Here is a 13,159-nt window from a genome sequence, read left to right on the forward strand (position 1 = left end):
TAAATTGAACAAAGCAAAATAACCCCCACAGACATAAACAATTTCAGGAGCTTACATTTTGTGGCTCAGAAATGTGGTAGTAGGGGTAGTCATTGCTCAGCGCTGGCTGGCCAGCAACTGGCAGCTGTGTAGAAGGTGGGTTGTGAGCAAAGGCCATCAAGTGGTTGTTCTTCTGAAAGCCAGTGGCTGCTGAGGAGTGACAGGCTTTGGAGGACTCCTGCAGGTAGCCCTCCTGCTCAACCTTGCGGCGCATGGTGGAATTCCAGTGGTTCTTGATAGCATTATCAGTTCTGCAACAGAAATTCATGTGTTTTAAAAATGAGTATTTGCAATTCTAACAGATTAATAGGCAGGAAGCTGCTGTTGGCATTTCTGTTTAAACCTTGAGCTAGTCTTTGACCTTCTTCCTGCCCCTACCTTTACAAATGTTACTCAAGACTTCTCAAAGATGCTCAGTATAAAAGGTAGGGAAAAAGAAAAATGGTTTGTTTATGTACTTTTTAAAACAATCCCTAAGCCTTAGGTCCTCAAACTGTAAGAAATTAATAACTCCAGCTTCACCTCATTCCCATGAGGTAAAGTGACAGCAAAGGCTAACATCCCCTTGAGGCTACCCTAAAAGACTGCCAACATCATCTTCCTAAGCCTTAATATTAGAGTGGAGTTTTATTCTATCTCATTACTGGAAAAAAAGAATGTGGAGAACAGCTGTGAAAAGACTGACTTCCAAGCAACTTTCCAACTGGTCACCTAGACAATGACAACATTGTGCTATACACACAAATTCAGTAAACAAAGCTGTTGGGATTTTTCTTAGCTTCAGAAAAACTGAGATTCAAATTCTCATATACATGAGTGAGAAAAAGCAAACTTATTCAGTCTATGAGATTTTAAGAGTGAGCTTGGAAACAGCTATTTGAAAAACATCATCGCCACACAGTATCATCAAAAGTGGTATCTGTGATATGTGGAAGCTACAAAGAAACCTTCCAGAGGGTAATTCCTTTCTTCTTTTCTTCTAGAAGGTGCAAGCAGCCTAGGGAATGCCCGCTTAAAAGACTATCGCAATCTCAGCATTATATTTAGGCCTTGACAATGTTTCACCGAATAGCAGGAATAAAAATGGGAAAGGAAACCTGCCCCTTGCTTACATTATTTGCTTGACTACACTTTATGTTGAGTCACTTTTACTACAGAGTGAATAAGACACTGACACTCTGAAATTATATGCAAGCTGTGCATAAGCTTTCAATAAGATGAATACTTCCAGGACCAAAGTTCGAGGAAGTCAGTTTCTCCTGTTTTACTCATGGATTTTGAACAGGCCAAAATCATCTGGATGATTCAGGAGCAATTGCAAATGCTGAAGCAGCCTTCTCTTAAATTATTTTGAATAAACAGACTGGATTTCATGTTAGAGGTATACCTTTAGCCGAATGTAAATTACATTCCACTACCAGAGCCTGATCCTTGCCAGTTAAATCAATCTAAATTTTGATAGTTACTGCAAGCACAAATAAGACACACAGACATTTAGGAAATTCTTATGGTCTTGCTCTACTTGATAGCTCTTTTTTTTACCTATCGCAAATATTAAAAGCATGCCAAAACAGTGTACTGTTCCACGTACCGACCAAACAGCACAGTTCCCCACTGAGAAAAACCACACCGATGTCACTGGCTTTCCAGGTTTTGATTCCACAATTTTCCAACTTATAAAGTGCGGCCTGAGGCAACTGAAATGGACTGCTCAGACCTGCAGCTTTTTCCTTTTTAACACTTTAAGAGCTAAAGGTGTATGTCATTACCGTCCAGGCAGCAACTTTGCGATTTCTGCCCATCTGTTTCCCAGCCTCTTGTGTGCCTGGTAAATAATTCTATCTTCCTCTTCTGTCCAGGAGGTTTTCTTCACTTCTGGATTCAAATGGTTGTGCCACCTCTCCCTGCACTGTTTTCCAATCCTTCCTTTCAAATGCTTAGCAATGACAGACCAGCGCTTTGGACCGTATTTCTGCACGAGTTCAATTACCTTCAGAGAAGGACATAAAAACTGCTGGTATTTAACGATGCAAAATGAATCAATGATTCTTTTCTGTGGTGGAGCAATATTTTCAACAACATTTCTCAAAATTGCCACAGTAAAACTAACACACAATTAAGGTTCCCCACTTCCCATTCATACTTTTACCTGAAAGGAAAAATCTGGTAATAGTTAAGGCATTTCTAAATTGCAACCCTACATTACAGTGCTGTAAAGCAGCATTAATTAATTTGTGTGGAAAACTTAGCACTACATTGATATTGATAGGATTGGTCTCCCTCTGGCTCTATTAGTGTTGAGACCACCAAAGTCTCTAGAAGTTTGCCCCAACACATAAAATTCACTAGTGAGTCATAATCAGACAGAAAGGAAAACTGATTACCCTTTGATCCTCCTCTTTAGTCCATGGGCCTTTAATAAGTTCTGGGTTTAGCACCTTCTGCCATCGGTGCTGGCACTGCACATCTGTCCGATTCTAGAGAAATGGAAAATATGCAAAGTAGACCATTCTTTAGATAAGATGAACACAGAGTGATAACACTCCCACCTAGGTACCTTTGTTCCTGACATACTTCACTGCCAACTATGACTACTAAAACACATGGAGTGATACAGGTGTGAAAAGGTGCTCAACTATCAATACTGAATCTTTGCCTTCTGCACAGTAGCTGTTGTGCTTTCACATGCAGTATTTCTACAACAGCCAAAGTGTTCAAAAAGAAATTATCTTCTAAAGCATACTTGCAATTCACCAAAGCAATTTATTTCTCTGCGCTGAGACATTTTGTTTCAGTGTTACATTAAGAAGCTTCTACTGTGAAACACTCTGCCACCCCCTACTTTTGCTTGTTTGATTTTTTCCAACCTTTTCTGAGAAGTGAAAGGAAATTGAAGTTCAGGGTTTCCACAGCATTCTAACTAAACATCTGAGCTATCCATCTGTGGAGGTTTTGTATCTCCCACTAAACTGTAACTATAGAGCTATCACTCCTCTTTCCCTTACTTGGAAACCTCTGATAAAGAGTTGTCACTAGAACTGGAAACAGAAAGCAATATCCACTTACAGGAAGGAAATTGGCAATGACTTTCCAGTCTTCTGTGCCATTCTGCTCCACCAGTTTCTTCAATTTCTCATCCTGAATCATTAAAAATAAAACCCGAATATAATCAATATTGCAATCTCTCATAATGCAAATTAAATACTTAAAAATAAAAATTTTGTCCTTCTAGATATTTTCGCAGCTATTTCTGATTCCTGAGTGTAAGGGGACATGGTCTGTAGTCTTCTCACGCTTTGAATTGCCTAAATCAAGATTTTTTTTCTATGACTGTGGATTTTGGTAGGTCCCTTCCTGTGCTGCAGGAGAAAGACTGACTTCCGGGCTCTTTCATGACTCGCATTTCTACATGTCTGTTTTACTGCTCAAAGCAATGTAACTGTTACTCTTGTACTGGATTTACAGGAGGGCATGGATGTTTAGATGCCAGGCATCAGAATTACAATTAAATTCAGTAACACTCAGGCACCTAGCCATCCTGGGACCTCTGAAAATCACAGACTTAAGCTTTACATGTCTTGAAAGTAATAGGAGTTCCAGTAATTAGCTCATTGCCTATCTATGTATAATGAATGCACAATAAAACTAATTGCATTTTTTTGCTCCTGATCACTGTGAGGGAGTTGTGTGCACCTGCAATAGCAATTTTTAATGACAAGTCCAGAAATACAGACTCTAACGACAAAACCAATCTTGTGCTGGGAAAGACTGATACAGTATAAAACAAGCAAGAACTGCCCCATCAGAAGAGAGGAGCAATCACCCCCTTCCCTGATCACAGGCCCCCCATACCCAGCTCATGTGACAAGACAGTGGCCATTGGGCTCCATGACTATCCCTTCCTCCCAGGCCACATCACAACCACATCCACCTCTCTGAGAGTAGACTATGATTAAAAAAAACAAACCAAAAATTCCTTGCAAGAGGTCACCTGCCACTGTTTACATATCATTATACATTGTTAGAGAGGAGAAAGTCAAAACAGAACTCAAGAACTGTATTAATGTGTTTCACAATAAACTTGAACCATTTAAATGGCTACAGGCTATCTACCTGGCAAAGGAGGTTGATACCACAATTTACCTGGTAAGTCAGCACAAGGGTATTATAACTAAGCACATTCTGACCTTCAAAAGCAAATATATCTTGAATGCTCAATTTTGGCACTGCTAGATTTCTTTCTTCCAGCTTTTAATTTAGTTCCAATCCAAATCATAATGCTGCAATTAAAGTGCAAATTTCAAATGGCACAAAAGGACTGAAGCAGTTTCTGCCACAGTTGTTTGCTGCTGTGGGACAGTGAACATACGTCAGTTCTCACATAGCAACCGTTTCCAAACAAAAAGAGGCAGCAGTAACAATCAAGCACTGCTGCAGATGACCCTGAATCTGTTTCTCCAACAGGGATTACACAGACTTGCATACCTGTAACGTAGACCTTGGTGAACATAAAAAAAATGGCACTTATACATTTTATTAAAGGTAAGAATGATCCTCACAAATAAACAAAACACTGAACACAGCTAATGGGCCAAAAGTATTGTCCTCATTCTTACACATGGGTCTGTCACTGAAGTTTGTTTGCAGGTAAGCAACTCAGAGAAGAACGTGATGCATGCTCTCTCCATCTTTTCACATGCAGGTGGTGACTGAACTTGGATTTACCTCTTCGCGGGTCCACCTGGTTTTTCCTAAGTGACGTTTTCCAGTCTTAGGAAGCAGACCATCATAATCGTGATCATACATCTCAACATCTTCATCATCATCATCGCTACTATATATACTGCAGAAGGAAACACAGTGGAACATGAGGACTAGAGCTACTTAACTACAAAGCACAAAAAACCCCACTACAATCCTTACAAAGGTTACACAGATAAAAGTTTTAAAACTTGCACAACAAGATTTTGTTCTGCATTCTGTTGTTCTAGTATTCTGAACTGGTTCTGCTGTTTTTGGTATCCACAGATACGAGCAAAGGGCTGGCAACCTTCGTATTACTGTGCATGTTTAGACCTGCTCTTAATGTTAGATCAGTGGTGAGTTACACATTTGGCAAACTTTCAGCCAATGAAGGTTTCAAATTAAAATACAATGTTTGGTCAATAAAGAGAACTAGAGGCTGTGTCCATTACACAAGCGCATGTTCAAAACCTTTAACTCGTGCCATGCATTCTGAAAACCATTAGTGTTTTTGTATGTTTAATAGAGCGGGGAGTTGTATCATTCCTGAATAAAACACACTGTTTTTAAATACAAAAAGTTAACCAACAAAAACCTTGTTTGAGAATGTGGCTTTGGACCCTGTATGCAAAGACAGAAGTTTCTATAATTAAGTAAAGCCATTAAGTGCAGTAAGCTCTGACATAAAATGTGCCTGCCTTTTATGGGTCTGTACAGACAAGGGCTGAGGACAAGTATATTTAATATCCTGCAACCAAAAAATGAATGATTGAACCCTTTTATACTTTCCATTTCTCTAACTTCAGACTTTATTGCCTCTATTCCATTCCTAAGTCCCTCCTACTGTTTTTGAAACACTGCTTCTCACCTAATTCATGACTAAGGGATTTCCCCAGAGGCTGTCTATGGATAGAAAGGTCTCTTACTACTCCTTTCACAAACCACGCTTGCTCTACCCAGTTCATTAAAACTAAAAGAGAGTGTTTTGTAACACTGGTGGGCAGTATTTCATTTCCAGCTTTTAAGATATGAACAGCAGTTCTGACCCTTCAGCTAAGAGATGATAACCACAAGCGCTAGAAAGTCATGCTACAAGACTAAAAACTGTGATGTATCTGATGGCACGGTATGCTGTGGTATGGCAAGGCGTGACTAAGACATTAAAATAAAGTTATTTTGTCATAATCAGGTTTATGCCGTTAGCTTGTTTTCAGGAGATCACTTTTTAAATTAAGCTGCAGTGTGGCTGACTGTTAGTCAAGACAGACACACCTCCAGAATGCAAACTGTTAAACATACATGCTTTTTAAGTACGCCAGGGTAATCACACCACACATCTTCAACCCAGTTCTCTGGCCTGTGACACGTGCCATGAAAACTGCTACATGCAAGAAGCTTTCCACAGCCTGCCGTGATGCATGTGGCCTTTCCCAAGCCTCTGACGGGTGGACCCCAAGACTCACCGACCTACTCGCCCTCTGCTTGCTCCACGCTGCCCTGCCCTCACAGCCTGCCAGGTCCCACGGCTCACTCCCTAACCCCCCGGCCCACACCTCCCTTTAGGGGAAGCACCAGGTGAAGCTCCCGCTGAGTACACCAGGGCGAGCGCACACCCCTCGCCTGCAGCGGGACCTTCCCGAAGCTCGCACGTTCCAGCTGCCAGGGAGTCGGCTCCTTCCCCGGCCGCCGCCACCGCCGCCGCTCGGAGGAGATTCACTTTTCTAAGTGATACGTAGAGACAGCTGTGCGACTGCTCACATGCCAAAAGAAGTTTTGTGGCTCGATTTCCAAGTATCACTTTGAAAATGAGTTTCGCAGAGAGTAAACACCAGGTAGGCATCCAGCGGTGACTGCGCGGCCGAGTGTTGCAGGCGCCGCGCCGAAACGCCGCCCCGCAACGGCAGCCGGGCCTCAGCGCCGAACAGGTTAAAATGACTAGTGCGGTGCTAGTCATGTAACCGGTTTATTTAAACAACCGGGGCCCCGCTGGCACGGCAGAACTGAGCAAAACCCCCGCTGTATTACTGGTGCCCTCCAGCAGGAGAAAAGGGCTCTGGGGTTTCGGTGGCTGCTTTAGCCAACAGGGCCTTCAACGCTGCTCCAGAAGTTTTTAGTTTACACCTTCGGCCACAGCCCAGATGCCTCCCCCCAACCGGCACGGCTCGGCTCGACTGGGCACGGCACAGCCGGGGCAGTGAGTTGCAGCCCTATGCCCGCCTTTCTGAAGCCGCTTCAGCGCTGCCCAGGCAGCAGCTTTGAGCGTTCGCCCGGGCAACCGACTTGTGCAACGATACACTGAGAAAGGAAAGAAACAGAAGAGAGAGAGAAGGGGAAAAAAATGGGGTGGAGAGGAAATGACTCGCTGCTGCTACCGTGATTGAGGAATTCGGGCACCATCCCCGCGGGGCACAGCCCGCTCCCGCGGCAGAGCCCGCGCCCGCCGAGACGGCCCCGCTCCGCGCCGTCTCCGCGGGGCAGTAGGACACCCGCCGCGGCAGGGCTGCCGGCCGAGCCCGGGGCGGCGAGCGCCGCGTCCCGGCGGGAGGCGCCCGCGAGGCAGGCGGCGGCTGTCCCGCGCTCGTCCCTCTCTGTCTCGGGAGAGACGGGGCGGGTGATTCACCGACAGACGCAGACACGGCCCCGCTATGACACTGCAAGTACAGCCCGGCGCTCGCCCAGTGACCCGCCGCCTCCTCCCGCAGCGCAAGCCCCTCTTCCTTAAAGTGAGTCCCCGAGAGACCACAGTCCCGCCGGACGGCGCCGGCAGCCTGGGAGGAAAAGGCAGGGCTGCCGCCTTCTCCTCTGTCACAGCCCAGGGAAAGGGGAGGGGAAGAGGGCAGGGTGCTGGGCTGCAAAGGGAAAGAGAAAAAAGCCTCCACGTGTCCGACTCACACTCCCCAGCTAATTAGACAACAACCCCGCTCTGTGAGCCCGCCCGGCAGCGGCGGCACGGACGCGGCCACGCAGCACTGACGCGTGGTCCCGTCCAGTCCTGCCCACCCCGTCCCGTTCTGTCCGCTCGCCGGCCCCGGACCCTGGCGCGGCGCAACAGAGCGCGGGGCGGATCGTCCTCGCCAGGGAGCGCGGCGGGCGGGCGGGCATGGGTGACAGCTACGGCCGAGCGCCCCGTCGAGCCCGGAGTTCCCCGCCGCTGCCAGCCAAGGCCGCCGCGCTCCGGCATGTGCCGAACAGCGTGTGCGGTACAAAGCCCAAGCAGGGCAGGGCGCAACTACCCCTCCGGGGAGAGCCCCGCTCCCAAGGGCGAACGCACCGCCGCTGCAAGGATCGGTGAAGGTGAAAAGGCAGACGAGGGAGCGAGCCCAGCCCCCGCCGCCCACCTGCCATCCCACCCCTCCTAGATTAAATGAATGAATGAATAAATGAATGAATGAAAATGAATGAATGAGACGGGACGCTCTACCTGCCGCTGGCGGGCCAGCCCGACATTGTCCTGCCGTGCAGCTGCGGGCAGCGCAGCTCACCGGTCTCCGCGTTGGCCCCCGCAGGCAGCGAGCCCCGGCCCCGCCGCGATGGCCGGCGGGCGTGCGGCGCCTGGCCCGGGAGCCCCGTCAGGTGGTGGGTCTGCGGCTCATCCCTCTGGGGTGCCGCACCCCCGGCACCTCGGAGGAGGGGGAGCTTCGCGTTCCGCTTTGGGGCCGGAGGCGGAGTAGCCCAGGTGAGCGGAGGACGGGGTACTGCCCGTCCGTCTCCCCGCCCGCCGGGGAAGCCCTTCTCCCTCTGCTGCCTTCCCTCTCCCGCGCCCCGTCTGACAGGCGCAGAGCGGAGCGGGACCGGCCGCCCCCTCCCGCAGACAGCGGGTTTACCTGTGCCGGGGTCTCCGAGCCATCCTCGCACCGGCCGCTGGGAGAGGAGGACGGGGAGCCCGCTCCCGCCGCTGCGTCCTGCTGCCGGGCTGCGCCCAGGCGCTCCGCCGCCGCGCACGGGAGTGCCGAGGAGCCGCGGGAGGAGGAGGAGGAAACAGGTTGAGATTAAAGAATAAACTCTGTAAACAGAGATGCCATCAAACAAAGGGCCCTTGGACACTCCCCCTCCCGCCAAATCTGGCGCCCCTGCAGTGCGCAGGCGCCTGGCGCCGCGCGGCGGGACCGTGCCGCGGCGGCGGGGCGCGGGGCGGGCGGACCTGGCCGCCGCTCCCGACGGGGTCCTCCCGCAGCGCCACGCCACGCCCTGCCCCGGCGGGACTCCCCCCGCGCTAGCTCCGCACCGCCCCCAAGATGCGGCCCCTCGACGGCGCGGCTGCAGCGCCCATCCCCGCGGGGTGAGGCGTTCATCGAGGACGCCGTCGGGACGGGGGCAGATCTTGCCCTTGTTCACCCCCTCTCATATACACTGTGCACGGCGGGTGGGGAACGGGAGTCCGGCCGTAAGACAGTGCGGCCACCCCCGGGGGTCTCAGCGACCACCACCGGGCCACGTCGGTGCCTCCCGGCGCAGGGCGGGTGGCCCTTCGTGGGTGCACCTGCTCCGCTCCCTGCGGGGCGTGCGGGCTGCAGCGGCAGCAGCCCTCGGGGGCGAGAAACCCCTCGCTCGAAATATAAAATAGAAAGGACGCCGTGGGGTCCCGGGGGACTCGGGGCGGTGGCAGGGACGGGAGCTGCCCAGTGGGATCCCAGGGGACTCGGAGAGGAAGGGGGCCGGGAGCTGCCCGGCGCCTGGCTGCGGCTGCAGCGCCGCGGGGGATTTTTGCTATAGTTCCCCTTGCTGCTGCCAGGCGGTGGATGGTGCTGCCGGCGGGGCGGCGGGAGGGGCGGTGGGTGTCCGATGAGCTCCAGAGAACACGTTCTTTGATACAGAGATGAGTCAGGATGTGAAAAATGGCGAAACATGCAAAGTTCCCAGGCTGTGCGGCTGCTTGAAAAATCGGGGCTTTGCAGCGGTTTCTGCTCACTCGCCCTTTCCTCAAAGGCCCGCTGCTCATCAATGAGCCGCCGACGGGGGGAGCTGGGCCGGGCCGGGGCGGGGCCGCTCCTGAGCCCGCGGCGCCGCGCGCGGAGCTCCGGGGCTGGCTGGAGCTCATGATACTCCCGAGTCCGAGCGTCCCGCGGGGCCGGGAACAGCCCCCGCCACTGCCCCGTCGGCTCTCTGACTTCCCATAGGACGTAACGGGATTCACCGGCGCAGGCAGCGGGGCGCTGGACAGGCAGCCGGGACTGTCCCCTAGAGCTCTTCGGATGCATTGCTTCCTGGGATCACACCTTGTCCCAGAGTAGCTGGAGGGTCCACGTCCTTCCTGCTTTTCCCTACCTACCCCTCCAACAGGCGCTGCCATCCTTACCAGCTTCCATTTGCCTACCTGTAAAACGTGTCTGCTGCAGCTGGGACCAGCATTAGTGCCGGGTGGAGGGACGTTATACAGTGAGATCTTCACCTCCTTGCAAAGCATGTCTCTGCTAGGAACACAGGGCTCTAATGCTACTGGCAGCGGTAGAACTGCAAAACCAAAGACTAATTCACCTCTGTTCTGTGAACTTTATATATATATATAAACGAACTTCATATATATATATAAATTATGTATTGGCATCAGCACAGAACAAGGCTACTCAGATCCACCAGATTTTTGAGGCTTTTTTCTTTTTTTTCTTTTTTTTTTTTTTTGGTAAAGATATATTTGAAAGAAGTCAGAAGGCCAGAGAAAATGTAGGAAGACCCCTCAGTGTCCACACTGTAGCTACCCAGGTGTTTGGGATGTTGCTCTTGCAGAATCAAAAGCTGATAATAATCCACAAGAACATATATTTTTTTCAGTGGGGAGTGTGTGTGTGTAAGATTACATATGACAGGAATAATACTTATATAGCTCGGTCAGAATGTAATCAGTTATTTAAAAATAAGAAAGACTTTGGAGTGCTGCTCTGCCAGCAAGCATTGCTTATGTGTGTAGGAGGCCTGAACCGGGACCTGTAGTCGATGCAGCTGTAAGGATTCGACAATATTCACTGCATCTGCTGCTAAGTACTGTAAGTACAGTACTACTTACCCTGCAACAGAAAATATACCTTCCCCTGACACGGTGTGGTTGTGTTGCCTATAGTTTTTCCACAGAGGTACAAGCGAAACTTCAAGGTTATCTCTTCCTGCTTCTGCAGGAAGCCTTTTTCCTTGTTGATTTTTTTTTTTTTTTTGCCTGTATTTCAGTGTTAACTGAGACAAATCCAACATCTTCCCAATTTGGATGTAAATTTTCTGAATAAATGCAAAGAATGTCTATTATTGCTCTCAAGAGAACTGTTAATATGCACTGAATATGCGCTGTTAATTTTCTTCTGAAGGTTTCTTGTGAGACTACATTTCTTCTCCAGTGACTGAATAAATACATTTTTTCTTCCCAGATTGGAAAAAAAATCCATATTTAGTTTATAATAATCCTTAATATTGCAGATAAAACATATATTTACTGTGTTCAAACCAAATAGGGAAATGACACCTCCGATCCAGGTTTAAAGACCAGTGTTGCCCAACTCTACATATGTAGACCCCACTAAAATCTGTGTGTGCATGGACTCCACCAGTGTTCCTTCATTTGTAATGTTCAAAATGCAGCTAAAAATGAGCCACAATTCCACTATTTTGTTTTCTTTCCCAAGCGTCTGTAGCCTGAAGAAATTTGGGCTGTGGGGGTTCTTTATAACACATCCGTGCCAAAGCCCTAAAGAAATCACCCTTCTATGCCTGAGCTTAAGAGATCATATGCCCTAGATGTGCAATAGCAGACTTCTTACATTACCCTTCCAACTTCATTAATTAGTGATGTCTCTCAGCCTATTTATAGTAATTGCATCAACTGCCAGAGCAATTGTAAACAGTGTAACTGCATGTTCTGGTGATCTTTTACTTACACAAATTATATAAGTAAGGTAATAAAAAGTAATTATATAAATGGTAAATACACGTGGAATTACTTGATTTCCCGCACCTCCACTACAAACAGAAACCTCAAAATGGAGCTAAAAGCCTGTGGAGAAAGTTTCAAGAATCCGAGTTAAACATCACATCCAAGACCTACTGCCTTCATCCTTAATGTTTTCCTGTTGTGATCTGCTGCTTAGCTGGCATGACTTGGGCTGAGCATTGCCAACAGTAGTTAACTAGGCATAACCAAATAGAAAAGGAATCGTGAAGGAAATCTAGCTGGGAGAAGAAGAGTAAGCCTGAACACTGGGATTTTCTAAATGGGTAGGGGATATAAATTCTTTATAGGCTTTGGAAAAATCCCAGCAGCAGTCTCTACCTTTGTGTTATCCTAATTCTGAATTTGTTACAGAATCTGCAAGAAATACTGTGAAATCAGTGTCTAACTACTTACCTGATCACACACACATCTTTTTTCTATCAATCGCAAGTGTTGCGAATCAACACCCTGCTTTCCCTCTGGACCAAAGACATCTTAGAATGCGAGAAGCATTTTGCTAAATGCATGTTAATATGTGATTTTTGTTTACTTTCTGATTTCTTTCAGCTTGTGCAGCAAAAAAAAAAAAAAAAAAAGCAACTTTCACTTTTTTAGTTTCATTTTCATACTGTAGATATTGGAAAGTTTCAAATGCAGTTGTGGTATTTTTACCATTGTAAATGAGATTTTTTTTTTTAAATATAGTTTTGCCAGAAATATTTTCAGTACTTTGGTGTAGACTTCCTAACCTAAGTTCCTCTTAAGTAGATAAGGAGATTGATTAAAAACTCTGGGGAGAGAGGCCAGAGACTGGTATTTAATGCTGCAAGTATCAGATACCAAGTCACTTACAGTCACATATTCAGCCAGATTCCCCTGCCAGCAAATATAAATTGTGCTACCTCTACACCATCGTACCCATGTTTTCTTGTAGCTGGCTGAAAAGCCAGAGGAAGGGTAAGTGAGCTGGGAGGAAACTGTTTCTGTGGCTGGAAACAAGTTCCCCCCTAAGGATGTGCATCCATGTGCTTAGAGAAATGAGGAAGTGCTCTGCTGGCTCCTAGTCCACCTGTATAGATGGCATAGCCTAGATCTTCAGGTCTGCACATCTGGTTTCAGCACACGCAGTTTTAGACCCCACTAGACCACTGTTACCCAGTGATTACACCAGAGCACCTACACTGAAAATCTGCAGTGTGTTCAGGTATAGAACTGGAATAAAACAGCAACACTTCAGACTTACCAGTTGACTGAATTATTTATTTTTGTTTATATATTTTTAAAGTATAGTTGGCCTTGGCCCAGGTCAGATAGCAATAAGAATTCAGTGATAAGCTTAGACTGAATCAATCGAAATTTTATGTGAAAGAGATTGCTAACAGGATAAGAGATTTATTTCCTTTCTGGTGTAACATCTAGATTTTTCTGATACAAAGTCCTGGATGATCGTGATAGTTTGAAAGA

At 47.8% G+C, this 13,159-nt stretch overlaps 1 protein-coding gene across 6 annotated transcripts in view; it reads right to left on the reverse strand.

The window, feature by feature from the left end:
- Positions 1-8,776, reverse strand: part of MYB (MYB proto-oncogene, transcription factor) — a 28,608-nt gene extending 19,832 nt beyond the window's left edge. For 3 of the 6 annotated variants that reach the window (XM_057407977.1, XM_057407969.1, XM_057407940.1), the window contains exons 1-6: positions 8,607-8,776; positions 4,765-4,882; positions 3,106-3,177; positions 2,424-2,516; positions 1,809-2,029; positions 56-290 (exon numbers count right to left, since the gene is read on the reverse strand). In XM_057407977.1, coding sequence (XP_057263960.1) covers positions 56-290; positions 1,809-2,029; positions 2,424-2,516; positions 3,106-3,177; positions 4,765-4,882; positions 8,607-8,629 — 762 coding nt within the window. In that variant the 5' untranslated portion in view covers positions 8,630-8,776. Of the gene's footprint in view, positions 1-55; positions 291-1,808; positions 2,030-2,423; positions 2,517-3,105; positions 3,178-4,764; positions 5,324-8,606 lie in introns of those variants that run through there. The other 3 variants (XM_057407949.1, XM_057407959.1, XM_057407930.1) reach the window with 1 other exon arrangement.
- Between the last annotated feature and the right edge of the window lie 4,383 nt (positions 8,777-13,159).

The sequence above is a fragment of the Pezoporus wallicus genome, unplaced genomic scaffold, assembly GCF_028554395.1.
Source record: "Pezoporus wallicus isolate ANWC-B61680 ecotype Strahan unplaced genomic scaffold, APGP_CSIRO_Pwel_v1 contig_3817, whole genome shotgun sequence".
Classification (NCBI taxonomy): Eukaryota; Metazoa; Chordata; class Aves; order Psittaciformes; family Psittacidae; genus Pezoporus; species Pezoporus wallicus.